Source organism: Ambystoma mexicanum, chromosome 6p, assembly GCF_040938575.1.
Source record: "Ambystoma mexicanum isolate Mex_15411 chromosome 6p, UKY_AmexF1_1, whole genome shotgun sequence".
Lineage (NCBI taxonomy): Eukaryota > Metazoa > Chordata > Amphibia > Caudata > Ambystomatidae > Ambystoma > Ambystoma mexicanum.
The window spans coordinates 654,622,373-654,649,084 of NC_090935.1; the positions used below are offsets into that span (position 1 = coordinate 654,622,373).

Consider the following 26,712-nt stretch of genomic DNA (forward strand, 5'->3'; position numbering starts at 1 on the left):
AAGTAGGTAAGTGAAAAAAATCAGAGCCAGCCAGGAGTCGAACCTAAAATCTTCTGATCCGCAGTCAGATGCATTATCCGGTGTGCCACTGGCCCGGTAAGTAAAAAAAACTGTAGAAAAGTACCTGTGGCCACCAGTCTGTCAAGGGCACATCATGCAAGTAACAAAAAAGAAAACTGTAGAAAACATACACTTGCCCCACTTTACTGTAAAGTGTTGTGTGTAGCTTAAAATAAACCAGGAATTTCAGTATGTAATGTATAGCACCTTTCTGCCAATAACGTTGGCCTCAAAGGAGGCCAGGGTGTGTTGGATAGCAGAAAGTCAGATGCAGAAATATTTGGTGTTTATGGATGCAGGACGGAAACACCCATTACCTGTGTGAAAATCTCCGTTTGTGGTTGGTATCGACCAGGCAGGCTAGCCATATGGGCTGCCATCAGATTGTGGAGTACAAAATCAACAGGTAGTGCTATATGAGCAAAAGGGAGACCACTTTTTTGTTAGGGGCTTTCCCCAAGGGGGCTTTGTGCGAAATTATAAACAAATGCCTGCTATTGGGAGTCACTTTGTTTTACTAACACCACCGAAATGAACTTTGACAATTGCTAATATCTGAATGTTTTTGTATGCAGTGTTCAATTGATTGTCGTTGTATGTTGTGATATATTGTCTTTTTAAATAACTGGACTCTTCTCTTTGGTGGTCCTTGCTTTTTAGCATACATCAAAATAATAAAACGAAAAATATATTTTTGCAAAAATTTGCCTTCGTACATATCTTGTGATATCTGTTGCTACACAAGATTTTGACCTATAGGTGCCTCATGTTTATCTAAATTTCCTGCCTACACTTGTGACATCAATAGGTAGCTTGTTTTGGGACACTCCTGTGCTTCTTATGTACAAAATCAACAGTATGATTTTTGAAATAAGACGGATGGGGTCTGAATCAGTTCAGTATATTAGACCTATTATGATAAAAGAGTGCCTCTGCACTGAAACATAGGGACTGATCAGTTCTCCCAAAAAAGCAAGCCAAGTACAGCAAAAAGGTTTTTCACTCCTTCAAAAGTCAGGACAGAGTCCAAAACAATAGCAAAAAGTTGGGTGTTTCCAAAGATTTTTATTGAAGGAAAGCAGCAAAAAGAAAATCTTTCCTAACAGATGACATGATGTAGGGAGTGAAAGTAGCTATCCTTAATGTGAGTTTATACTAACCATTTATATGACCCATGTTGCTAAGAGCAATGTGCCAATTATGTTTGTACAGGGAAAACCTCAAACCAGTATGATTATCACATTTTTAGTAGAAATATAGGTCATCTGTTTTTTTGTCATCTTGCTCTGAATAAAACAAAGGGGAGGTAGGTTGTCGTGCACAGTCGATTTGCCTGTAAATGCTTTAGATTAAAAGAATATTTGAAGGGAGATTACTTTTACAACAGGAAAGAAAAAGAAGATAAACTACTTACGCTGGTAACATAATGTGGACCAACCCAGTTCCAGTCAATCGATCATGCAAGGATGTTTAGGAATGTTGAATATTAGGCCTGAGGATTGATGGTGCTTGGAGAGGATTTTAAAGTGAGAGTGAATCAAGAATTGGACTTGCACCCTCATAGGACTGAGGCCACCAAGCTAAAAGATAAAAAAGGTGAAACATTTAGGAACCAGCTGGAACACTTCTTTTGGCTGCTTGCAGAAAGTTGTTCAGATGAGAAAAGTTTCACTTTTTATTGACTTCCTCATCAATCCTCAACCAAGATAGATTATTTGTTAAAGGAACACATATTTGGTCTTGCCAAATGAGATGCAACTTGTAGGCTGATCAGATCATGCTATGCCTATAATGTTGTTAGGTGTGAGGAACAATACAATTGGGGGTGGGGGGGAAAGGGGAAGTGCAATGACACTTGATCCCTTTTTCCAGAAAAGGTTGTGGGAGGAACTATTACAGTTTGAGGTCAATAACAATGGAGCAATGACCCAAATTATTGTTTGGGATGCAGTCAAACCTAAACCTTGGGGACTTACTTCGTAGGGGACTACGAAGAATAGAGAACGGGTTTGAAAGAGTCCAAATCGTAAAGCAAAGTTCAAATATTGGAGGAGAATGTGATGGGGGAGCAAAAAGGCAATCCCGAGTGGCTTACCGAGGTGAGAAAAAAAGAAACTGAAAGCATCGTTATCAGGAGAGGTCTATAAGACATTTTGAAGATAAATGTTTAGGGTGACAACTCAGTTAACATTTTAGCCGATAGATTCAAGCACAGAAGCTAGAGAGGACAGTGGGAAGGATAAGGGATGCGCAGGAATGGGATTTGCTTGATCCTAAACAGAGTGAAAAGTTGTGCCTCCTACAGACCAATTTCACTACCTAATAATGATGCTAACATTTTCCTGAAGATATTGGACTCCAGGCTGGACTCTGTTCTCCCTGCTTCATACATAGTGATCAAGTGGGATTGGTTAAAGGGCGTCAGGGAGTGGGTAATATCCTGAAGACATACAAGAGATATGGAAAATGGACAGGGTTTAAGATCAATATGAGTAGGCTGTCCCTTTTGCCAATTGATTGACTTGATAACTGATACTTGAAGAAACAGCTGTGTAGATTTGGGTTTGAGAGCGCTAGGATAACATTTGCTGTTTGGAGGCCCATATCACTAAGGCCTTGGGGCATGTATAGGAAGCAAACTTACACCCCCTATACATACTCTCATAGCTGATAGAGAAAGTTGGCCCAAAGTCACTTTATTCTCTATGTGCAGGTTAATGAGCATAGAAACAAATGTGCTGCCTATGGTTCTTTTTTAACTTTAAATGCTGCCAATTAAAGTTGCAGATGTTTTCATAATTTTGCAGAAGGCTGTTATCATTTTGTGAGGCAGGGAGAGGGGACTTAGACCCAGAGTTCACACAACATTTTATGAAGCTGAAGGAAGTGGTTCAGGGACTATGATAAGGCATTTCAAGTCAGAATTCCTATTTTGGGGATTCTAGCGAAAATGTTTGCTTTTTCCTCCTGTCTTTTTTCAGTTCGAGTTCTTTCTGGCAGTCAGACGGGCTTCACTTGAAGTCCCCCCACTGCCATTACGTCCCTTTGTATCATAATTCAGGTACATGGTATTGGGTCGTCCCTAAGGTGCCATGGTTCAGGGGTGCATCTCAGTTTCCCTATTTTTGCCCTATGTTATTTCCATCTATACAGGTTTTAGGGATTAGGTTGCTTAGCTATGCTTAGTTTTGGCATGGGTACCAGACATTTTACTGCAATGACACAATAAAGCTTTCTGGTAGCCAATGGTTTTTAAAATCCTGCTTTCGCAGGGCTTCCGTTGTTCAGGGTGTACACGAGGTAGGCCTAAAATGGTTGCTGTGAGCCCACAATGACATCCTCCATTCTGGTCACAACTTATCTTTTTTTTTTCAAATTTAAATTGGGCTTTTATATGGCACTTCATGCTCGATTCCAAGCAGAGTGTAAGCACAAGCCTGGTATTGCACCAATGCTGCTTAGCGTTTTCTTGCTTTCAAGACCAGCATGTCGCCCCTGAACTATCCCCCAGCTCAGTTTCAATCGGAATAGGTCGCTGGACTGTCCCTCTCATTTCCTGTGAGGGTGGCATTGGCTAAGTGACAGTTCCAGTGACCATCTAGAATGGTTTGTCATCTGATCTTTTATTCCAGCCGCTTTTAGTGATTGGCTGGCCAGCCTTTGGCAGCACTTTGTGCAAGGATATTTAGGCCTTGCCCTACCCCTGCGTCCGTCTCTTGCTGTTTTGTTCTGCAACTTTGAAGTGGCAGGTCTGCTGACCTTCTGAAGAAGATTTTCCACAAACTTGACATTTCTGTGAATTTTAAAGTCCTCACTTGGCAAAACCTGCTAAGTGTAGTGGCTTGGCATATCCCGCTTTGTTTTTGTTGCCTCTGGAAGTCATGCCAGGGCTTCCTGAAGACTTAGTGACTAATCACTTCTGGTGGGTAGAGCCCTCCAACCTGGAACCATTTTCTGGGACGTTTACTATTGCATCCCACCGCAAGCGCCTTCAGCAGTTGACCTCATCCTGGGACCATTTGCTGCTGTGCTGCCTTCCTAGGTTTCTTCATCTTCCAGGGGTCTTCCTCGTAGAAATCTCCAATGCACACGTAAGGGTCGAGATCCTAAGAAAAACCTTTGTACCTTTCATAGGTAGCTGGGATAGCCGCTGGCTCAGTGTTCAAGTTCCTGGCAACCAAATCCTGAAAACCGCACCTGTGGAAAAGAGGCTTTTACTCTACTGATTGTTTCAGGTTGCTAGAGCAATTTTCAGAAACTGATCCAAGTATCTACTGTGAACCTGCGCTGGAACTCTTCTAAAATGGAACCTGGGATACCTACATGCCCCTGGCCATACATTCTGGGTCCACAAGGGGTCCAGTGAGCTCTGGATCAAGAATCACAATGTTAGGATTCAACTGTGTTCGTATATACATTTTAAAGTCATCCCCTTCATTTCTAGTATGGTGAACGTATTTCAAATACTGACCGATTCTGGTAACAATGTGTATACTTTCCTCTGAAATGTGTAATGAAGGATATTGCTCGAGTTTTTTCTTATTGATTAATGAAAGCCTTTCTCTTGGTTTTATAACTGTTCTCAGGCTGTCTAGGGCTATAATACATTATATGTGACTTTGCCTTCATGTTAATATAGTGTGACTTTGGAGGTCCAAATGGCTGGAGTAATGTGATAGGCCTTAAATATTTTTAACATATTTGTTCTGCTGGTAACATTGTGCAATTCCCTATTCCCTATACTCTATCTGAGGAAAGATTTTCTATTTGCTGGTTTGCCTCCATAGACCCATATGGAAACACCAAACGTTTTGCTGATGTTTTGAACCTGACCTTTAGAGGTAAGTAAAGGTTTTTGCTCTACTTACCTTGCTTAGCTTATCTGTTTTGGGTGCACTGATCAGCCCCTCTTCCCTATTGTTAAAATGGATGTCTACAATCAACCCATGGTGGGAGGATTTTAGGAAGCCATCCTATTTCTGGTAGACAGGGAAGAGACAACGGCTAGCCAAAACTCAATCAAGGTAGTGTGGATGAGTAGTCTCAGGAAAAGTGCGAGAGTGGTTTAGGGCTACAATAAGTCCACACAGAACAACATCATTAAAGGATAGTTCCGGGACTTTTTTTTTATTGTCCCTACGGTTCGGCCATGTGTTTTTAAGCATAAATCGGTAGATCGTAGAAAACTTTCCTATGGACCTTACCCGACTTTTCGTCCATTAACGCACTCGAAATCAGCCGCCATTTTGTCATAATCCTATCATTTCCCCCCATCGACCTGGCTCACCTGCGTTTGCGGCACTAAATCAAATCCCCCGGCCCTGAGCCTGACATCAGCAGACGCGTACCGCCCATTTCCCAACGCCAAAGCACGTTTCGTGTCAACAATCGCTGCGCCTCAGCTAATGAAGTGTCGCCATGGAAATGGCAGGACGCCTCTTTCCTCAATAAGTATAAACACACCGTTTCACAACACACAGCAGCAGATTTTCGATTCCATTACTCGCTCTGTGTTACTTTGAGTATTCTGTGACTCGTTTCTGTACTCTGGTCAGCTACCTTCGCCGCTTCTACGCCTTGTGAACACCTGTACCATCTCTGTAAATTATTTTACTTTCTTTACCACACAATGGCTACAATAATGCTGTATATGTACGAGCCCGAGTACACCGAGGAGGAACTACTGGAAAGGCAAGCACGCGAAAACGATGGGGATTCGGACGGCAGTTGGGAGGACCAGTCTACGGATGAAGAGCCTGGACCATGTCGCATGGACGGCGTCTCCACCTGGTGCACGTGCAATCGGTGCGAGCTAATGCCAACTGAGGAGGAGAACTGCTGCTGCCGTGAAAATTCCGGGTGCTTGGCCTACATTTCAGAAGGCGAGCCAAGTCCGCAATGCATCACCGAGCTGCCAGAGTTCAAGGAAGCCTGCCTCTCACGGACCGTGTTGAGGATGATGATGGTGCTTATGCACGAACTTCGCGGCACTGTTCGTCCGCGTAATCCGAGTAACGAGTAAGTATACTCTGGTTGTGATGTCAGTGATGCCACTACTATTTCATGGTCGTCTCCCACATATAAAATTACATCTACATATCATTCGAATGCATGTAAATTGGTTCCATATTGTGCATTTTCTAGATAGAATTTTTTTCAAAGCAGAATGACATTTTTTACCTGAATCGACATTGATAAGAAAGTTTTGTCATTTTAATACAGTTTGCATCTTTCATTTTCACAGGTGGTACAGGCTGGTGGCCTATCGTTGCTTCACTTGGTGGCTTCAAGGGAGGCTCGGACACCGCGTTCGGAGAGTAATACCTGCCTGTGCGGTACTTGCCATTAGACATTTCCCCAGCGACAGTGGACAATACCGCGGATTTTCCCTGGATGTGCTGCAACCGGAACTTTACAATGTGTAATGTTTATTATTTATGTTCAATTGAAATTAAGATCTAAAATAAAACCCAACATATATTTTAACAATGGTTGTTTTGATTTTTTAAATGAATCTAGTGTGTCTCCATTGAATAGTCTTCCTGTGCCTTGTCTTGTCACACCACATGTCTCCGGCCAGCATCCTCCCTCACGCTGGCCGCCCACCTTCAATCCACATAACCGTTGAACCCATATGCAGCAGACATACATATGTTATTTTGCGGGTTGGCATCAAGCCTCCCGGCCTTGCCTCCTCCCCCAAAAATACTTACCACACCACTTTGTTCAAGCGTTGGCAATAAAAGGCCATTGGATTTTATTGATACAAAACATGGTTATAGGTAAATAATCAATATGGTTGATCATAATAAATCATCCTTTTGGGCACCGGGTACAGAGATGACCCCCTCTGGCCCGTGCCGCCTTGCCACCACAGGCCAGCCTGCTGCTGACTAACTGCCTAGGCATCCAGGGTCTCCAGGGTGAACTTCACCCATATATTCTCCTGGGAGGGTGAGGTATTTATAAACTCACCCCCCTGCCTTCCAAGTATTAGATCCTGCAGCCTGCCTCTTACATGCAGTTAGATGGCCTCTCCTTGGTGAGGCCCTGCGGCAAACGAGTCTTGTCTGCACGACCACCGCCCCAATCCACCCCCCGCCCTATCAAAGGCAGTTCGCACCGGGGTACTTGCGCTGGCAAGTGGAGCTGTCAGGGAGCGATAAAGGCCAAGAGGTGCCAAAGACCATGTACACTTCAAAGTGGTCTATAGAGCATGGTTTGTTGTTCCCATGTCTACCTCCAGACCCCATGTCTCCTGCCAAGCATCCCCCCTCACGCTGGACGCCCCCCTGCAAACCGCATAATGCCACGACATATACACGTCATTCATTCACAAACACACCCCTGTTTCGAATTCTTTATAACCCACTTCATATTTCTAATGAGAACTTCTTTGCGCTTTGCTAGTCAACCCGTGAAGGTGCTGGTTATCTGCTCTTCGTCTCTGTGAACTTCCGTGACCACTTCGAGCAAACTCGTCAGTTTGCAACCTGTGAACTGCTCCCTGTTCTACGACAAGAAACTACTCTGATCCCTGCATCTAACTGTTTGTTCGTCAAGGTAAGGCCATGTACCATAATCATTTTGCGTCCAATATTTTAATTTATATCTATTTGCTAGTAGTCATCAAATTGCATCCATGTTTTCTTTTCGTTCAAGACAGTACATGCAAGGAACTAGTCACATGTTCTGAGTTTAGTCAAATTATTTCTCTATTTTTTTAAAGTTATTCAAATACTTATCCGCATGTGAATAACGTGTATAGTTCCAAGAACTAAAATGAACCTTGCATTGAACCTTTTATGTGTCATTTAATTTTTTAACACATTGGTATTCATAGAGAATTGTTGATCTTTACTTTTCAGGTACAGACTGACAATACAGATCATGAAACAGTCATACGGAGATTGCACATTAGATGACTCAAAAAAAAGAAAACAGAATTACAAACGACATACGGGGAGGGGAGGCTGATCAAAATAAAATGGGGGGAACTCTCAGACTAGTGAGAAAGAGCAGGTGGAGGGGAAGCAGCCGGAGTCATGTCAAGGTCGGACAAGTAGGAGCGGAATCTAAGCCAGATGTCCCTAGGCCTGGAGTGAGTAGGTTGCATGTGAGACCAAGTTTCCTCAGAGTCAGAGGCCCAAGTAAACGCCTTTAACCATTGGGCATGTGTGGGGGGAAAGGGGCGAAGCCAGCAGAGCAGGATGGACCGAACCGCTAAGAGCATGCAGAGGCCAGTCAGTTTTTTAGAGTTACGAGGGAGGCCAGGGAGATCATGGAAGAGACACAATGCTGGAGAAGGATCGATGGGGTGATCGAGCATAGCAGATACCGTCGCGCAAACCGCTCCCCAGAACTGTGTAAGGCGGGGGCAGGACCAGATCATGTGGATGTAGTCCGCGTCGTCATGCCCGCATCGAGGGCAACTAGAAGGATGCTCACTGGACATGCGATGCAATCTAGCCGGAGTATAGTGGAACCTATGCAGCACTTTTAACTGAATGAGTTTGAATCGGGAATTAAAGATCTTTACTTTTCAGAACTTTCCACAATGCCTGCCTGTTCCATTGGCGGTTGCCCTTCGAAGACCCATAAAAAATCTGAAGGTACTATAATGCATGTTTTCCCTAAGACAATAGATCAGATAAGAGAATGGGTCCGATATTGCGGATATCCACCGTCTGAGCTTGAAAGTAGAGTCCTAGAAGTCTTTGCGGACAAGAGGGGTGATCGATACCGCATCTGCAGCAGGCACTTTAGCTCAGACATGTACTCCACATCATTGCTAATAAAGAAGAACACACCGCGAGCGAAGCGAAAATTGCTCTCAACCGCTATTCCCACTCTATTCGTCCACATCCCTCCACTGGTGAGTCAAGTTTACGGATTTAGCTCTCGGCCTTGCGGTAGTGTGTAGCATTAGCTAACAATAATTTCCCCATTTATGTATCCACTCAATATGAAGGCGGAAGATTCTCCATCCGTGTCGTTATTGCAGTCATCAGCCACTTCAAGCGCCTATCGGGTAATCTTACTTAGCTATTCTGCCACTGACTTGTTTTAGGCATGGTAATCAATAGTTTTAATTTATCGTGTAATTATTTTACCTAATGGTACACCCTAGTACTCGTCCTCTAGTCTTTGTTTTCAGTTATAATTATTGTTATCCAAAATAATGCAAGTACTGTCTTTCAGGGAGATGCTGAGGAGTCCAACGCATTGACGACAACCGTTGATGTCACTCAGATGCTCGAGGTACGTTTCCGGACAGTTCCATCGATGGAGATCATCAGATCTTGCATTCTTGTAGCGTGATTGTTACACACAATGTTTCTTTCGTTTTTAGCCATTGATATGTCCTTCTGTCGTCGCCCTCCTATGTGTCTTCTTTTTTCAATATTGTGTTCATTACTAATGAAAGTCCTATGTTTCAGGGAGTCGATGGAGCATTAGTCCAAGAAGAAGGGGGAGCATGCAGTTACGGGTCGGCGCAACAGCTTGCAGAAGTGTGCACCGCAGTTACAGCGTCCCTTGATGTTCTTATGCATTTCGAGGTATGGATACTGACAGTTCGATCAAGCGAGATCATATGACGTGATTACATCCGCTATACTTCCTTCTTTATTAACGCAAGTACTATGTTTCAGGGAGATGACGGAGCTTCTTCTACAAGAACATCACCCCTAGTAGTTGATGCAGATCTCTGGGTGGTGACACTTCCAACGATCGAGCAAATCGAATCATATTTAGATATCCATTATTTATTTTAGACAACTGATCATTTGTGCAGGTCTATTTAGATGAGCCGTTGACGCCTGCACAAAGTTTATGTTCTTTTTAACAAAATAGAAAACCATACTAATGCAATTACTGTGTTTCAGGGAGTTGATGAAGCGTCATCTTCAATAATATCAATGGAAGTCTATGCGGAGCCCGAGGTATGGATCTTGACAGTTCCATCTAACTAGATCAACAATGCGTGAATAATTGTCGTTTGAATGTTCTACACAATGCGTTCATTCGTGTTTTGCTATTGAGATGTACGTGGGTATTGGTCCCCAAGTACATTTTGTGTTTTCAATATTATTATACATACTAATGAAAGTTCTATGTTTCAGGGAGTCGATGGAGCGTCAGTGCGTGATGGATGTGCTTATCATGAAAATATAGTCGTTGCAGTCGAGTCGGAGCAACAGCGTCCTGATGTTGAAGTTCGAGGCAAGAAAGTTTCAAAGAAAAGAAAGCAAAAGAAGGTTAGTGTCCTGGTCACTATATTATGTTGTTTTTCACTGTTAATAGTTCAATACTGTAAGTTGTGTTTAAACTGAACATCCCTTTTCCAATCTGTCCTCTAGTTGCGAGTGGGTGTACGAACTAGATCTACACAGACAGTGAAGCGAACAAGAGTTGTTGCTTGTCAAACCTTTTGGCAGGGACTTGAGACTGGAGATGCATCGTGCCAATGGGAAGAATATGAAGTGATTGACAACGGAGCTATACCACCACCAGCCATTGATAGTGAATGTCCTCCTGGTAGTTCGGATGCAGTCGGAGATCAATTCACAGAATCCACACCCGCAAAAACTAAGACCGCGAGAAAGTTGAAGAAATTGTTTTATTCACCCATCGCCGGAGAAGGAACAGATGTTGCAATGGAAGAGAATGAAGTGGACGACAATGAAACACCATCAATATCACTGAACATAGCGGAAGACGATATCAGAGATTCTACCTTTCATGTGAGTGACATGTCCTCAACGTTACAGGCCGAACCAGCTGGGATGCAGAGTGACAGTATAAGGAAAGAGGCCAAATTCATTGTATTCGATAGTTGTTTGATTGATATTATTATGATGATGAAATGTGGGCATTGGGTTGGTGGGGAAGTATGTGGGGAGCCATTGATTAATGTGACTCATGCAATTCGAGGCACTAACCTTAAAATACATGCCACCTGTACACAATATCATCCGTTCGCATGGTCTGCACAACCCATGCTGGGGCAACTGCCAGCAGGCAATCTACTTTGTGCAGCGGCCGCACTTTTTAGTGGTTCAAGTTTTAAAAAGTTACAGTATTTCTTTCAGTTTGTGGGAATCCATTTCATTGCGAAAAGTCAGTTCTACAAATACCAAACCGATTATCTATTTCCAGCCATCAGCGAAGCTTGGAGAATGGAAAAAATGTCAATGGAAAGTACATTCGCGGGCAAACGCTTCAGGCTAGCCGGTGATGGACAATGCGACAGTCCAGGATTTTCAGCCAAGTACTGCACCTACCACTTTCAGGACATGGAAAGTAAGAAAATTGTGAGTTCGGTGGTCGTGCAGGTGTCACAAAGTACATCCTCAGTGGCCATGGAGAAAGTTGGCTTTGTAGCATCATTGCAAGAACTACAATCGCGGGGAATGGTGATCGACCTGATAGCCACGGACAGACACGTTTCAATTGCCAAGACAATGAGAGGAGTACAAAAATATAAATCACCAATTTGACGTATGGCATCTTGCAAAAACAATCAATAAAAAAATGTCGGCTGCAGGTAAAAAAAAAGATATGCAAGGTATTTCACAGTGGTCCAAGTCAATCAGCAACCATCTTTGGTGGAGCTCAAAAACATTTCTTTTTTATTTTATACTTCTTCCCTGCTCCCAACGTACCTTATTGCGGCAGCACTGGCCACCGCCGCTTCTTCACCTCTGATCCGGCTGGCTACCATGGAAAGGGAAGAGGGGCTCTGTATAGAGCAGCACTTTTTCATTCCATGGCGGCCATCTTCGAACAGTATTTTTTTTATGTGAACAGGACACTGGGAGATGATCCATTCACAGAAAGATAATACTTTGTATTAGCACCATCCTAGTCCTTGGGACGGGTGCTTATGGCGTTAACAACCCGTTCCAAGGGCTGGAACGGGTTGTAAAGTCCTGGTGCCCTCGTTAAAGGCCTTCGCTTTCCTCACCCCTTTAACATGGGCTGCTGGGCCGTTACCATTCATTCCAGCCCTTGGAACGGGGTAAAAAGCCATATTATTAGGCCTTTCTGAACACATAATGCATAAATATATCACAGATAAGATCATCAAGAACCAGAGATCACATATATAAATATTCACCTTAAGAGATAATAACACATACAAGTTGTCAACAGGAAGATAAATGCACGAAAAAATTATTAGAGAGAATCACAACCCAGTTCCCTCTGTCTTATGAAGTCCAGCTCTAAGATGTATGGGCTCTTGTGCCCAAGAGTCAGAAGTTCCACTAAGGCTCCTCGAGGGAAGATTTATCAGAACTGATGCAGTAGGCTGTGGTGGGGATTGAAAAGTTCCTTAAAGTAAGGTAAGCATTTTATTTAAATTCTGGTAAGTAACCCACTCTAAGTATTAGGACAGGATCCTTCACCCAGGTTCTATGACCAAAGGCCAGGTGAGAAGGAGTTTAGGGCAAGGGCTCTCCACCCACTGTTACCTTATGGGAGACTGTGACCAGCTCTGGACACGGAAATTGACCTTTGCACTCATGACTTACCTCACCCAAAACAAGGACAGAGGATTGTAGCTGTAGCAAATTTGAATTCCATAAGACCTACAGTGTCACTGAAAGAATTGGACTCGGGGGGGAGGTAAGTGAACATGCCAGTTTCTGTGCTCCCCTGTCTCCCTTAGGGTAACATTGGGTGGAGAACTTGTCCCTACACTCCCTCTTGCCTAGCCTTTGCTTGTCATACCTGGGGCAAGCATCCTGCCCCAAGACTTACCTTTGTAACAGGAGAGAGCATGGGGGTACTTACCTGACTCAAAGAAACCTTCCCTGGAGAAACCATAGTGGAATTTGTGACTCTTGGACACAAGGCCGCATACATCTTAGGACTGGACTTCACAAAAAAGAGGGAACTGGTTGTGATTATTCTCTCTAATCCAACTATTTTTTCGTGCATTTAACTAGTTAACCGTTGACAACAGTGTGTGTTATCTCTAAAGGTTAATGCATATGTGTGAGATATAGGACTATGGGAATTTGCCCAGTATTCTTATGTTGATGAATTCTTGCTGCTACACAGCATTTTCCAGTCCCAGCCCAGTTTCGGGGGAACAGCCACCATAACTATGGAGGCAACTGTATGGAACCTAGGAGTATGTGATTATAGGGATGCAGGAGAGAAGACTTCGAATAAATTACAATCATACCTCTTCCATCGTTTCCTCAACATTTCCTTGAACAGGATTCGGAGATCGAAGACCTTTAGGCACAAACACAGGGGCTTTGTTAATTTGTTCCGGCGCCAGCTGATTACTCTCCTCATCAAAGTCAATGTCTGCATCAGCATCATCATCCTCTTCATCCTCATCCGGTAAAGAAGCCCTGAGGGTCACGAGGGGTGTCTTGGGTGCACCAGGTTTCCTTCCAGGACTCTTTCCTTTCACATTTTTTGAGTTTTTGATGATTTGCTTAGGTTTTTGAAAAGTCACTCCCTTTTCATTACGTGGTATAGCAACTAATTTTCTCTGCAATGCTGCTTTTAATGGAATCATCTGCTTATCTTGCGTCTCTAGCCTAGACACAAATAACAAAAGCAAATTTAGATACGATCAAGCTAGAGATCTAATTATTTATGTTCTTGGGTTGATATTGCCATCAAAACAATGTCACATTTCAGGGTACTTAAGTTACAGTTCATTGCACTTGAAAACAAAACTGCAGGCAACAAAGTCTCTTAGAGCATCTACTAACGAATTAGTAACTGCCCATAAAACACTGATTAGTTCATGCACATGCATCTTAGCAGTGTGGAATCTGTAATTTACCAGAAACTATATTTAGTCTTAAAAATGCATGATTACATATTGTGATGGTCAGAAGAACGCAGACTCTTTATTTAATAAACCTTGTTGAAAAATGTCCTTAATGTGTAAAGCTAAATATCCCTATGGCTATGGGGTATTCACTACCTAAAGGAATAACTAATGTGCTAGACAGTCGTCTTCTCAGTCAGTCATTCAACTTTATTTCAATCAATCAGATCATGAAAGTATTAACTACAATAGAAACAGGTTCAAAGCACAGTATAAAATTAAAATTACAAAAGGTAATCATAATCAAACAATTTCATTTGATTCCCATAACATTTCTAAAATAAGATTTAAAATATACCTACTAATGCATAAAAATCATATGCCCAATAGTGATATATGACCCATATCAGAACAAACTCGTACACAATACCGATTAAATTTCAGGTTCCCGGTCTTCTCCACTATAATCATGGGCACTAAATTAAACAATGCAACAATTATGGTAATATGATGGACAAAATAAGAATGCATTATATTCTCAATCTCATTCTCACATGAGGGACATCTTTTGGGTGCATTACTACTACATTAATGCATACTTTTGGCTAGTGGTAATGTACCAAACCAAAGTTTTAGGTATAAGGCCCTAGAACATTTTGGGGACACAATATCCATTTATCTTTCACAAGCAGGAGTCTGTTTCAGGTTCCAATATTTGCTTCCCCTTTCAGTAGTTAGCATGTCAACTAAAGATCCAATTCCTTCATTCTGCATGAAGGCTTCCCTGATCCTTGTTTTTGCACCGTGGTCTATGAGTTGAAGTTCTAACCAATACTCACAACAACCTAGTGTATTACAAGCATCCTTTAAATATCTCATCCAGGGGAGAGAACAACATCCCTCCTGCAACAAAATATCATCCAATGCCAATCTAAACATTACGAGACTAGGTGAGGACCATGCCCTGATCCAATACTGTAAGGGTTTTAACTTGCACATAGACTCAATTCTCTGTACATCAACCTCAGGGAAAACTAGCGTGTTTGGTGTGTCCCTAAGGAGCCCCAACACATTCTTAATTTATTTTTGCTTATAGTTAACCTATTGCAGTTAGTCTCTCCACACAACTTGGCCCCATAGAGTGTGGCATGCCTTGCTTGGGCCGAATAGGCTTCCAGGAATACATTTAACGTGCCATGTCCATATTCTGAGGTCCTGAGCGAACTTGACAATGTCGCCACCATAGCGATTATGTGTTACATCTGCCCTGGCTACTTGGGAAGACCAATTGCATTCCTCTGCGAATCGTAGACCAAGGTAGTTGTACTCCACCTGCTCAACCTGTTCCCCTTTAATAGTATAAGTCTATGTAGCTCCTTAGTTCTGTGTTTCCTAAAAATCATGATTTTCGTTAATCCTACATTTATGAAAAGACCAATGCTATCGCAAAACTCTTCAAAGGCCTTCAGTTGTTTTTTCAACCCTAGCGTGGTTAGGGATAAGAGTACAGAATCGTCCGCGAACAATAAAATTGGAAAATGTTCTCCAACTAGTGTTGGCGCATTACAGTTCAACAGTATGTGAATTATGTCATCAATAAAAAGGCAAAATAATTTGTGGGCAAGTACACATCCTTGACGAATGCCAATCTGGATCGGGAATTTCTTAGTCACCCTACCATCAGCACTCCATCTTACTACAGCCTCATTTCCTGTATATACATTTTGTATTGCCCCAAGAGGGTTGGAGAAAGCTCCATATCTCTCAGAGTATTCCAAAGCAACATACTGAAAACTTGGTGGAAAGCATTTTTTTTTTAAACACTTTATTTAAAGTTTATGAAAAGCAATAACAAATAAGCAATCAATACATAAGTAACATATGTAGTACAGCAAAGTAAAACCATCATTCTAAGCAATTAACAATTAAATCAGAAATCATAGTCTATATAAGGTGAACAATGAATCTAAATCACTAATAAACAATGGTTAAATAATATACAGTTCAATAAACTAATAAAACACAAAACACAAGACATGACAAAACTCATACTCGCAACACAAAACCCCACTAGACAACATCAAGCAAAGTCACAAACACACTGTCTAAATATTAATCATAAAATTCATTGAATGGTCCCCATTGTTCCATATAAACATCCTCCCTATGTTGCTTACCAAACTTAACCTTTTCAAAATTCGAGAGACCTTGCACATTAGCCATTCTGCCAAACATGGCTTCTTCCTTGTTTTCCAGAATCTTAGTATTTGCCTTGTTGCGACCAAGAGGATTTTGTTAATCCAACCTAATGCTGTACAATCAATAGACCTACAATACTTTGGGGATTATAAAATCACTGCAGATGGTGTTCTCGGAAATATAAGATTCCATATTAAATCAATTCTATCCAATACGTCATTCCAAAAATCCCTCACCCTGGCACAATTTCAAATCATATGTAACAGGGTACCTTTCTCCTTGTGGCATCCCCAGCAATTTTCACTTCCTATTAATCCCAATCTGTGCATCCGAACCGGTGTCCAATAAAGGCGCCCCGATATCTTCTGGTGAATATAACGTAAATTCAAGTCAACTTTTCCTCAGACCAAGTAAGTCTCAACTTATCCCATGATTCAGCCAGATGAGCCTCTAATGGGAAAAGATTCAAAAAAAGTTGACACTTTATATGGTGCAGATTGCAGAAGGTTACACCCTTCGGGTCTCTGCGTTAGATTAACCTCTAACATCCGTTGTCTTTCTAAAATCAAGGTCATCAACAAACCATATCTCCTCAACTCTCTCTTATGCAAGCCAAATTTCTCTCTTAAATTCTCAAAAGCCACCATACTACCATCACACCAGACATCCCCAATTAAAAATACACCTCTACTAATCCAACTCCTCCAACATAACAATTTGTTATTGATCTGCAAACCTGGATTGTGCCAAATGGAAGCCTCCCTATACAATAACAATCCCTGCCCACTCCCCATTATCATTGATGTAACAGCCTCCTTGGTAGCAACCACTGTCTGCAAACAAGACACTGGTTTAGGTAATTTCCCCATTGAATATAAACTCTCCATCCGATACGGCCCCATTCTTTGATTTTCTATTTGTGCCCACAACGGAGTCAAGGAACTATCCATGTTGAAATAAGCGACAGATTTTTTCAAAATAAATCCTTTGCAGTAATTCCCAAGGTTAGGGTATCCAAATCCCCCCTCTTGCACACTACGAACCTGCATACAGCGAGGTATACTCAGCCCCACAAAAATTCCTGGAACACACTATCAATGCACCATAAGTTTTTCTTTGTAAACTTAACATTGAGCGACTGAATGATATATAGGACTTTCGGTAGTAGTACCCGTTAGGGAGAATTCTCTCTTTAGGCTGTATTTCCTAACCTAGTGAGTCCACCAGCAGCTTTGTCGGATTTCTGGAGTTTGTTTTTTTTTTCTCCTGCCAAGAGTGAGAATCTTTCTCCCACTCTTGGACATGATTTATGGTGTTCCTTTGACTGTTAATGTGTTTTATGGGCTATGGGGTCCTTTACGCCATAGGGTCTCATGTGTTTTACTATGTGTGTTACACAGCACCCTCCGTGCAGTAACACAGGGGTGTCACAGTGGCACCCCAACATAGACTCCATACCCTGCGACTGACTACTGTCTCCCAGGGCATGTAAAGTCGCCATTGACTTTACTAGTCCCAAATTATTAACAGAAACCAGTACAAACCATCAAATTGTGGACGTACTGGTCGGGGCAATTCGATTGCCCTGGGGTCTGTTAGTCGAGGGGGCACGTCTCCGTCCCCCCTGATCGAGTTTTGGCTGGTGGCAGTGGAAACTACTTTTTATATTCGACCGCAAATATTTTCCTATGGGATTTTCCCATTGTTCGAGGCTACCAACTTTAATTATTTAATTCTCATAGCCTCGAACATACCGCCGGTTTATTTAATTAATATTAATTTGCCGGTTAGTATTTTATGCCAGGACGCGATTCTAAAATGGCGTTTGTGTTCTCTTCTGTGACTCCAACCCAAGTCGAGCCCTTTGTTTCACTTTTTGGCGGGCTTCTCCACAGAAGCCTCCAAAAGTGGTGCCACTCTGTCTGGGTACCCCAGGGGGTGTGGGAGGGGGTTTAGGCACCTTGGACTGAGTTACCTTGGTAACTCAAGTCGCACTCTTGTGTGACTGGCCCAAGTGGTGAGCCGGCCGGCTCACCACTTAGCATGTTTGATTAACAGCTAGGCTGAGTGAATGGGGCTATGCTGCATACAAGCAGGGCTTTGGGGACTGGAACTTCAGAAGTCGCCACAGGACCTGAGAATCCGACGAGGGAGAAGCTGAGCCGACCTACCACGACGACACCACCGGTGGAGCCCTGTGGAACCGACTCACCACTTCCCGACGACAGAGAAGATCTCCCGGCTCGAGAGGCTTCTTCCCCCGACTGGTGGGCACAACCAGTTTTACCTTCTTTCTTCGCACCCCAGACCGGTTTGTGGTCGAACTGCCCGTGCCAAGCACCCCGGCGGCCGAATAGCCACTCACCACTGAACCGCGAATCAACTGGCCGCTCCTTGTACCTGAGAAACTCTGCGGCTGGTTTCTTCCCTGGCAGTGCAACGGACTCCTGTCTTCCTCCACGACGAGATCCTCTCTTCCCCCGGACGAAGCACCGACTTGCATCCGCTGCCAGGAACAACTGCCCCCGCTGGAGTATTCTCACCACTTAAGGTACTGTGTCCGCGAGGCCTCCCTTTCTAAAGATTGCTACAAGGTAATAATAATCCCTTAACCTTCTGGACTGGGCTGGCCGCCTTGACCCTCTAACTGGTCCCTTTCTTTGGTCCAACTCCTTTTTGAACCGTTGCAAGACTTTTTGTGCACTGCAACCGTGTGACCTTGGACACATTTTGTTCAATCCTCTTAAAGTGGATCCGGCCTATTGAACTCTAACTTCACGGTTTTACTTTGCCTTCCTCACTTGTTATGTTCTTGTAAAAGTGTTGGGATCTGTTTCAACTTATTCTCTGCTTCTCTCTCCCTTTTAAAAAAACAAACTATTAAGAGTGCCATCTACGTTAAGCGCTCACCGCTGTCTGAAAATAAGTGGGGCTTTACTTAAGACTTGTCTAATATTCTTTTAAGGGAGTGTATATCTTTTTAGTGACCGTGTTTTTGAATTGCTTACTATTACTGCCTGTGTGTTTTCTACATGTGGTTTTAAATAAATAATTATATCTCTTTTACACCAAGCCCTGGTCAGTGTTTACCTGTTCTACTGTGTTCTCTTGACCTATTGTGAATACTCTGTATACTGCTTAACTCTTCTTGAGGGAAGTCTGACTGCTCAGCCACAGCTACCAAGTGAATCTGTGTGGTGCAGTTCAATCCATCAAACAATTACGAACAGTGGTGTCTCTGGCAGGAAAAACCACTGTTTTCTCCCAGTTAACCTTATAACCCGAAAGAGCCCCAAACTCCTCAATCATTTGCTTCAGAATAGAGCCCCCCTCAATTGGATTACCAAGATCTATTGCGACATCATCAGCATAAGCTACTACCTTGACCTCTTGTTCCCCTATTTTTAATCCTTTCAAAAGCAGACTTTGTTGAATATAAATCAAAAAGGGTTCCAGCGCCAAATTAAAAAGGTAGGGAGACAGTGGGCACCCCTGTCACGTACCTCTAAAAAGATTAAAAGAGGCAGACAATATTACATTCACCCAGACTGTGGCACTAATGTCTAATTGTAAAGTCCCCACAGCATTAATAAACAAGGGTCCAAAACCCATTTTCATCAATGTATAGTTCAGAAAAGTCCAGTTTACCCTATCGAAGGCTTTCTCAGCATCTAAAAAATGAATAATAGCCCCTCAACCTCTGAGTTTGTCAAATTCAAAACATCTAGGAGTGCTCTAATATTATCATACCCATAGCGTTGTTTCAAAAAGTCAACTTGTGTTTGTTATGAAGTGACTCTCATACCTTCTTGAATGTACTTATAAGGTTTATTCCAGCTTCTTATGACACCATGACAAGCAGTTACAATAGTTCACAGTAAGTTACATAAAGGACATTAACACTGGCAGCCCATCACCCAGGCAGGGGGTTCACCAACTGACCAGGGCTGGAACCTTCACTCACACATTCCAACACTCAGACATTAACACTCCACATGACGTCACAACATTCCTGCTCACCCAGGCAAGACATATACAACACACCACCCCCTTTACAGTAACACACTACACACACTAAGCACTACACACAACACATCTCCCATCCTTGAACTTATCCACAACATGCAAAACACCACGGGACACACCTCCACTAATACCAACACACCCCATCCACACAGACTCGTATGACCAGGGCAGGCACACCGCATGCGCTCCAACACTCTGACTCTCACCTTATCCTGGTGCACTGGCCAGGCACACCGAGACCAACTACTAAATACAGGCACACTCTGGACCCTGAAAGATGGAGCAAATCTTCAATAGGCACGCAGTGCCGCCAGGAACAACCGCCTGCGCGCAATAAAAGAAAAACATTAGTGTTACACAACCACCAGATAGAGGAACATGTGCGACCTTTCATGCCCATCACCAACAGACATGTTCCTGCAAACACCGGGGGCGCTACCACCCGCACACATACCTCTTTACCCATGTGTGACTGCAATCACAGTCACACCCCAACTAACTGGGGGCGCTACTGCCCAGCACAATAGCTATAACTCATGGAGGACTGTACTCACAGTCACACCTTGTCTGGATGGAGTTACTACCACACAGAATAGGTATTACCCTGCATGACTATAAAGACAGTCAGGCCCTCACTGTAATGGTGGCGCTACCACCACGCACAAATATAAGTGGCCTCACCATGCATCTCAATTATTGCAGACACTTCCACACAGAAGTGGTGGCGCTACCACCACAATCCAACATATACCACTAACCCATGTACGCCCCTACCACAGACCATCCATACCATACTTAAAACAATGCTGAGATCATAACCCATCTCAGCATATGGTAGGTCAAACATGTCGGCTAGGCACATTCACTGTCAGCCAAACTATGCTCCTAACATGTATATAAGCACCATTCACAACCAGGATTGAAAGCACTCATAACCACTCCCACCCATACCAAACCCAACCGTACATCACATAACACAATTGCGTGTCATCTTAACCATGCACAAATGACGAGCACATACCCAGTCCAACCCAATCTTAAAAGACCATGTCACGGATATGTGACTTAACCACTGAAAATTCCTCAAACTGGTCATTCATAGGCACTGCATCCATATGTTATGAGACCCATTCCAAAACCATATTGCAGTGGTCAAGCATAAATGACTGCAAAAACCTAAAAGTCCATGTTGCATAAGCAAACTACTACTGTGCCCTACTAATACATCCCAAGTGTCCTTAGCCAGTCCTTGGCTTTACCTGGAATTCCTGAAATGTGGTTAGATCTACTTTCACCCATAGCCAAAACGATTTCACATAATGACCATTAAAAAGCCCCTAAATGTCGATAGCCCATTACAGGCTCTATGCTGCAATTCCTCAAAATTAGTTACACTAGCTTCTTCCATACACCCTGCATTTTTACATACTCTCCACACCTCTCCATAGCATGTACTGCAGCATTTTAAAAAGAAATACATCTTCTGCTCGTTCGTATTGTGGCATATCAGCTATGCTTTCTCTGCCAACAGGATATTCCACTTCTTGCATATCCCCATATGGCTTTAAATAAAACAAATGCGTGCTTTTCTTTTTACCAAACCCGACATGTTCCACACATTTCCTCTTGATGACCGGAACTTTTCAACAGGTCTTCTATGCCACTTTGGCAGTTATCTGCTCTCCTGCTCTACGCGGTCATACCAACAAAACAGGAACAGTATTTGCAAGCATAAAGTAAACAGTACCTCTGTGTCAGCCCTCCGATATGATATACTGCTGCTGCATACTATAAACATGCTAATTTCTGGCATTTCCCGAGTGTAAACTGCTGCAGCCTTTCTCCTTTGCAGCGAACGTGTGCTCCGACTGCCTCATTTCTTAACGTAGCATCCCTGCGCTGCACAGGATTTAGTTCTGGCAAACCACTTCCTACGCACGTAACAAGACGTCGTAGGGTGCGCTTTTCCATCCCTCTCCCAGCATCAGAGAATGAAGCTTCCACAAAACAAAGGCGCCGCGTCATCATACCATCAGCGCGTCCACAGCGATAGTAAGTTCTACATAGAATGTTTGTGTTTAACATTCCTGACGATCGCCAGCTCCCCTGTACCATGGTTGACGTCATCATTCATCAACGGGGCACAGTGTAGGACACACCGCTCCTGGCCCAACCGTCACCATTACCATCCAGCAAACTTAGAGCATAGGGCACTGCTGGGTACCCAAGTGAACTCCAAATCCAATCCAACCAGGAAAAAAAACCCTGCAGAGTCCATTCAACCAGGGGCTCATTGAAGGCACACCTGACCCATTCCCAGAGTTAGATGCAACGATCAGTCTTAAATGCACTGTTACGTGTTGCAGCTTCTCCCCTCCGCAGCTCATAATGCTCCAACATTACACCAGAGCCCTGTCCCTTTCATCACCCTATGGGACAGCGCATATTGCCTTTCACCTTATGGGCGTAGCTTCACTCCTGTGCTTAGCATATTGCCCTTCACCTTATGGGCGCAGCTTCACTCCCATGCTCAGCTTCTCCAGCCCCAGGATGTAGCACTCTAAGACCCTAAGGTGCAGCCAGTCACTCTTTCTAGGCTTGCTTTCCCCGCCTTGGGGCCCTGAGGGAAGTCCATACGCAGGGGGCTGTGACTTTCTGCTACCCCCTCCCCGCCCTGGGTGATGGGCCTTACTTGGTGTGTGGGCAGTGTTGTCCTTCTCCGTTCTCCTGCACCCCCCACAGCAGGTTCACCAGCTTTCCTTGCGCAGATTCTTTGGAAGACCGCCTCGTCGCCATTGTTATGAAGTGACTCTCATACCTTCTTGAATGTACTTGTAAGGTTTACTCCAGCTTCTGAAGACACCTTGACAAGCAGTTACAATAGTTCACAGTAAGTTACATAAAGGACATTAACACTGGCAGCCCATCACCCAGGCAGGGGGTTCACCAACTGACCAGGGCTGGAACCTTCACTCACACATTCCAACACTAAGACATCAACACTCCACATGACGTCACAACATTCTTGCTCACCCAGGCAAGACATACAACAGTGTTCTATCAATCAGATCCCCAATGTGTTTATCCAATCTGTTGGCTAGAATCTTGGTAAAGATCTTCACATCCACATTGAGCAATGATATAGGACTGTAATTACAGCACTTAGTCACATCTTGCCCTTCCTTGGGAATCACCGTAATTATAGCATCTTTCATCGAGGGACATAATGAACCTTCTACTAGAAATCGATTGTAAAGAGCACATAATTCTGGCGCCAATTGGACCTCAAAAGCCTGAAAGAATTCTGTTGGCAATCCATCCGACCCTGGGGATTTCCCAACTTTGAGACCATTAATAGCCTGAAGAACCTCCGCAAAAGAAATTGGAGAATCTAGAAACAAACAACCCTCATTAGAAAGACACATATTTAGCACAAAGTAGTCCCAGCCATAGACATTGATCAACTTTACGGAAACCGGCCTGTGATGTAAAATATCCTTTTCCCCGAACCAGTTCTGCGCTTCTTCCAGCTCTTGGCTTGACATCGGCTTCCCCCTCCCCATGTTCAAAGTAGTTCGTACAACACAGGGGTTTCCTTCCCCAAGAGTTCAATCTTCCAGATTTCAACAAACAATTAATTGGGGCAATTCCCAGCTCTCTTGACATTAGTACTTTTCACTGGCTCACTGTTTTGCTTCACAGGCGCACAGAAAATATTTCACTGCCACAGCAGGCACATAATGAAGAAATATTACACAGTGACGGACAATCATGCACACAAACATTCAACTAAACTCTAAAATGGCTCTATATGGCTCATTATTCCCAAACAGCATACATGAATGAATAAATACAGTAAAAATAATAAAATATATAATTGCAACACACATAAGGAATGAAAAAAAAATCTAAAAATACTTCACCGTTGCAGAAGCTGCAAAAGAAATCCTCATCTTGCCAGTCATGCACTGAAAAGCCCCGAAATCGGGAAGGCAGAGACCTTTGCATCAACAGGGGATGGGAGCAGTGGGTCCACTCTCCCACAGAAGCGTTCTGGCTGGCAGTCCCAGTGCCCTTCGATTTGAGCCTCACACAAATGCGTGATGGCATTATCCATAACTTTCTGGCTTTCAAAATCTCTACCGGTTGGAAATTCTCATGGGTCCCCGACAACTACAAGAGGCAAAACACTCCCCTGTCACACGAGAATAGGGTCAGTCTAGGCACAGTTGTTGGTCACCCATTTTAGGTCACGCAACCAAAGCCCCTTCTTGATGGCTTTCTGTCAACAATTTGCCACTGCCTTCCTTTGACAGTGAAGCTTGGTTCTTTCATCAGTGTCACACTCTTCTAACACTGTTCCGTGGGCTTGCTGGGCCACCATGCACTTTTCTATCCTTGTTCTGTATTCCTCTGGCTCTTGCCAATACAGGTTTCCTCTTAACCTTTAATTTCCATGAACCCTTAACGTTGCCCAATACTTGGTTTATCATCTCATAACCTTCTTAGTATTTTCTTGACCTTTGCCCCTGCATGGGCCTCAAGCAATTCATGCTGTGGTATATGCCACATGTATCACCTTTCTTTCACTCGCTCACAAGTGCTCACAATTTGCTTTTTCTCTGGATGGCAATCAAAAGTGCCTTTAATGTCTTTCATTTCATTTGGTATTCAAAATTACTTGTTACGGCATTCTTAATTGTTTGCAATGCCCTTTAGTTAATTCAGTTTTTAAAAGTGCTTGTTTCAGCATTCACATTTGACTTCCTTACGTTTCCCTGCTCAAAGGTTTCATGAATATATTGCATATATGGATAAAACTGCCCTCTTGCTGTGTCTGAGCCCCCTTTCCCAGGTGGACTCACCGGAGGTCTTTCACAGCACCTTTTACGAGGTCCCAGGCAGTCACAGTCTTGCCGTCCCTCTGGGCGTCTTGCTGTAGCAATGCAGCAGTGTTTCGTGGCTTCGCCCCCACAGTCGGCGTGCGGTCAGCGAGTTTGGCTTCCTGGGGTGAGTCTTCCAGCTGGTGACTACCTCTTCCTTGCAGTTCACCACAGAACCTCTGCCTTCAGGCAGCCTCGCTTTCTGCTGCTTTCCCGATCCAGTCAAAGAAGTTGCTTTGCCTTCTCAACCTTTCTGTCCTGCTGCCCAGCTGATTTCCCTTAAGCTCTTTAAATATCCTGCGCTGAGGCTTGGGATCATTTGAGCTGGTCCGCTCACCTTGAAACAAGGCACATGTAGTCTCCATTGACTCCGGACTCCTCCTCTTCTTCTTAGTATGAAAATGGTGTTTGAGGAAGTTTGTTTTAATAAAGGAAGTGTGTAGTCCTGATACTTGTCGGATGTGTGCCTGTATTAACAATATAGGGCTGACATTGGTTTGTCTCACCCAAATGAAGATGTGTCTTCCTAGTTGGTGTATTCCTCGTCCCAGTGTTGAGGTGATGTTTCTGGGGGACATTGCAAAAACAAAGAGGTGATGGCTGGAAGGTTTAGACTGAATCTTAACCACTGGCATTGCTCGGGGCAACCCTCCAGACCAACGTTCTTCGCCTGCCAAGCCATTACAGAAGGGGAAAGACCATATGCAAATCAGGCTTGGCCCCACCCCAAAAGGGGCAGTCCAGCCCGAACTGCTAGGTCACATCCCTTCTGCACGAGACCACAAGCATCCCCAAACATGTTTGTCTCACCCAAATGAAGATGTGTCTTCCTAGTTGGTGTATTCCTCGTCCCAGTGTTGAGGTGATGTTTCTGGGGGACATTTTCAGAGGGAGAAAAGGGAAAAGGCTGACAGTAGCCCACAGGGGAATAGAGGGTTAATTATGAAAAGGGAAAGGGGCATACCATGTCTCAACTAAGGATGTCCTCTCCCCACTCCCAAATTTCCCTTCACCCAGGTGATCTTCGCTCACATATCCACCCACAGGGTCAGGATCCAAAAACAATGGCCTTTCCCTGCCCATCGGAGATTAGGATCCAGGGGGGGAAAAGGTGAGGATGCCCTCAGGTTCCTCACACCCTATAACTATTCCAAACAAAATAAAGGGGGTAGGAGAAGGACTCCCTTCTCCTGCTCAGTACTTCCAGCACTTGTCTACTCAATATGTGCTTTGTCAATAGTTCCTGGTAACTCTTTCAGTATATTCAACCTTTTCCTCGTGTTCCTATATGTATTCTTCACTTTAGATGTGGTTTGACTTGGTTCAGATTCATTAATCACAAAGACCGCCGAGGACTTCAGCTCCTCACACTTTAATTCTTATGTCACACACTTCTACTTGGGACACATGTTTTATCTTTCTTTCCAGGACAAAAGAGTTACTCTCTTTATTATTCTCTCCTTTGGGTATCTCTGTGTCTTTCGGTCTTTTATTCAAAACAAGTAAATTCATTAAGTTTGACATTAAGCTTTTCTTACTCTTTTTCACCTCCCATTCGGGATCGTTATTACCTTTCTTTTATTTTCACAGTTCGGTTTCAGTAAGGATATCACATTTCCATTCTCCTCCCCTGATTAATATTGTTCTCTTTCTCCGACGGTCACATTCAACAGATTTATCTTCAGGTTTTTTTCATTAGTACTGGGACACAAGTTATTTTTGATCTTTCCAAGCCTCCCCTCT

General features: G+C 43.5%; 1 protein-coding gene across 5 annotated transcripts in view; it reads right to left on the bottom strand.

Moving 5' to 3' along the window:
• BDP1 (BDP1 general transcription factor IIIB subunit) overlaps positions 1–26,712 on the bottom strand; it is a 2,223,165-nt gene that overhangs the window by 805,336 nt on the left and 1,391,117 nt on the right. For all 5 annotated transcript variants that reach the window (XM_069627521.1, XM_069627519.1, XM_069627520.1 and 2 more), the window contains one exon: positions 13,256–13,622. In XM_069627521.1, coding sequence (XP_069483622.1) covers positions 13,256–13,622 — 367 coding nt within the window. The remainder of the gene's footprint in view (positions 1–13,255; positions 13,623–26,712) is intronic.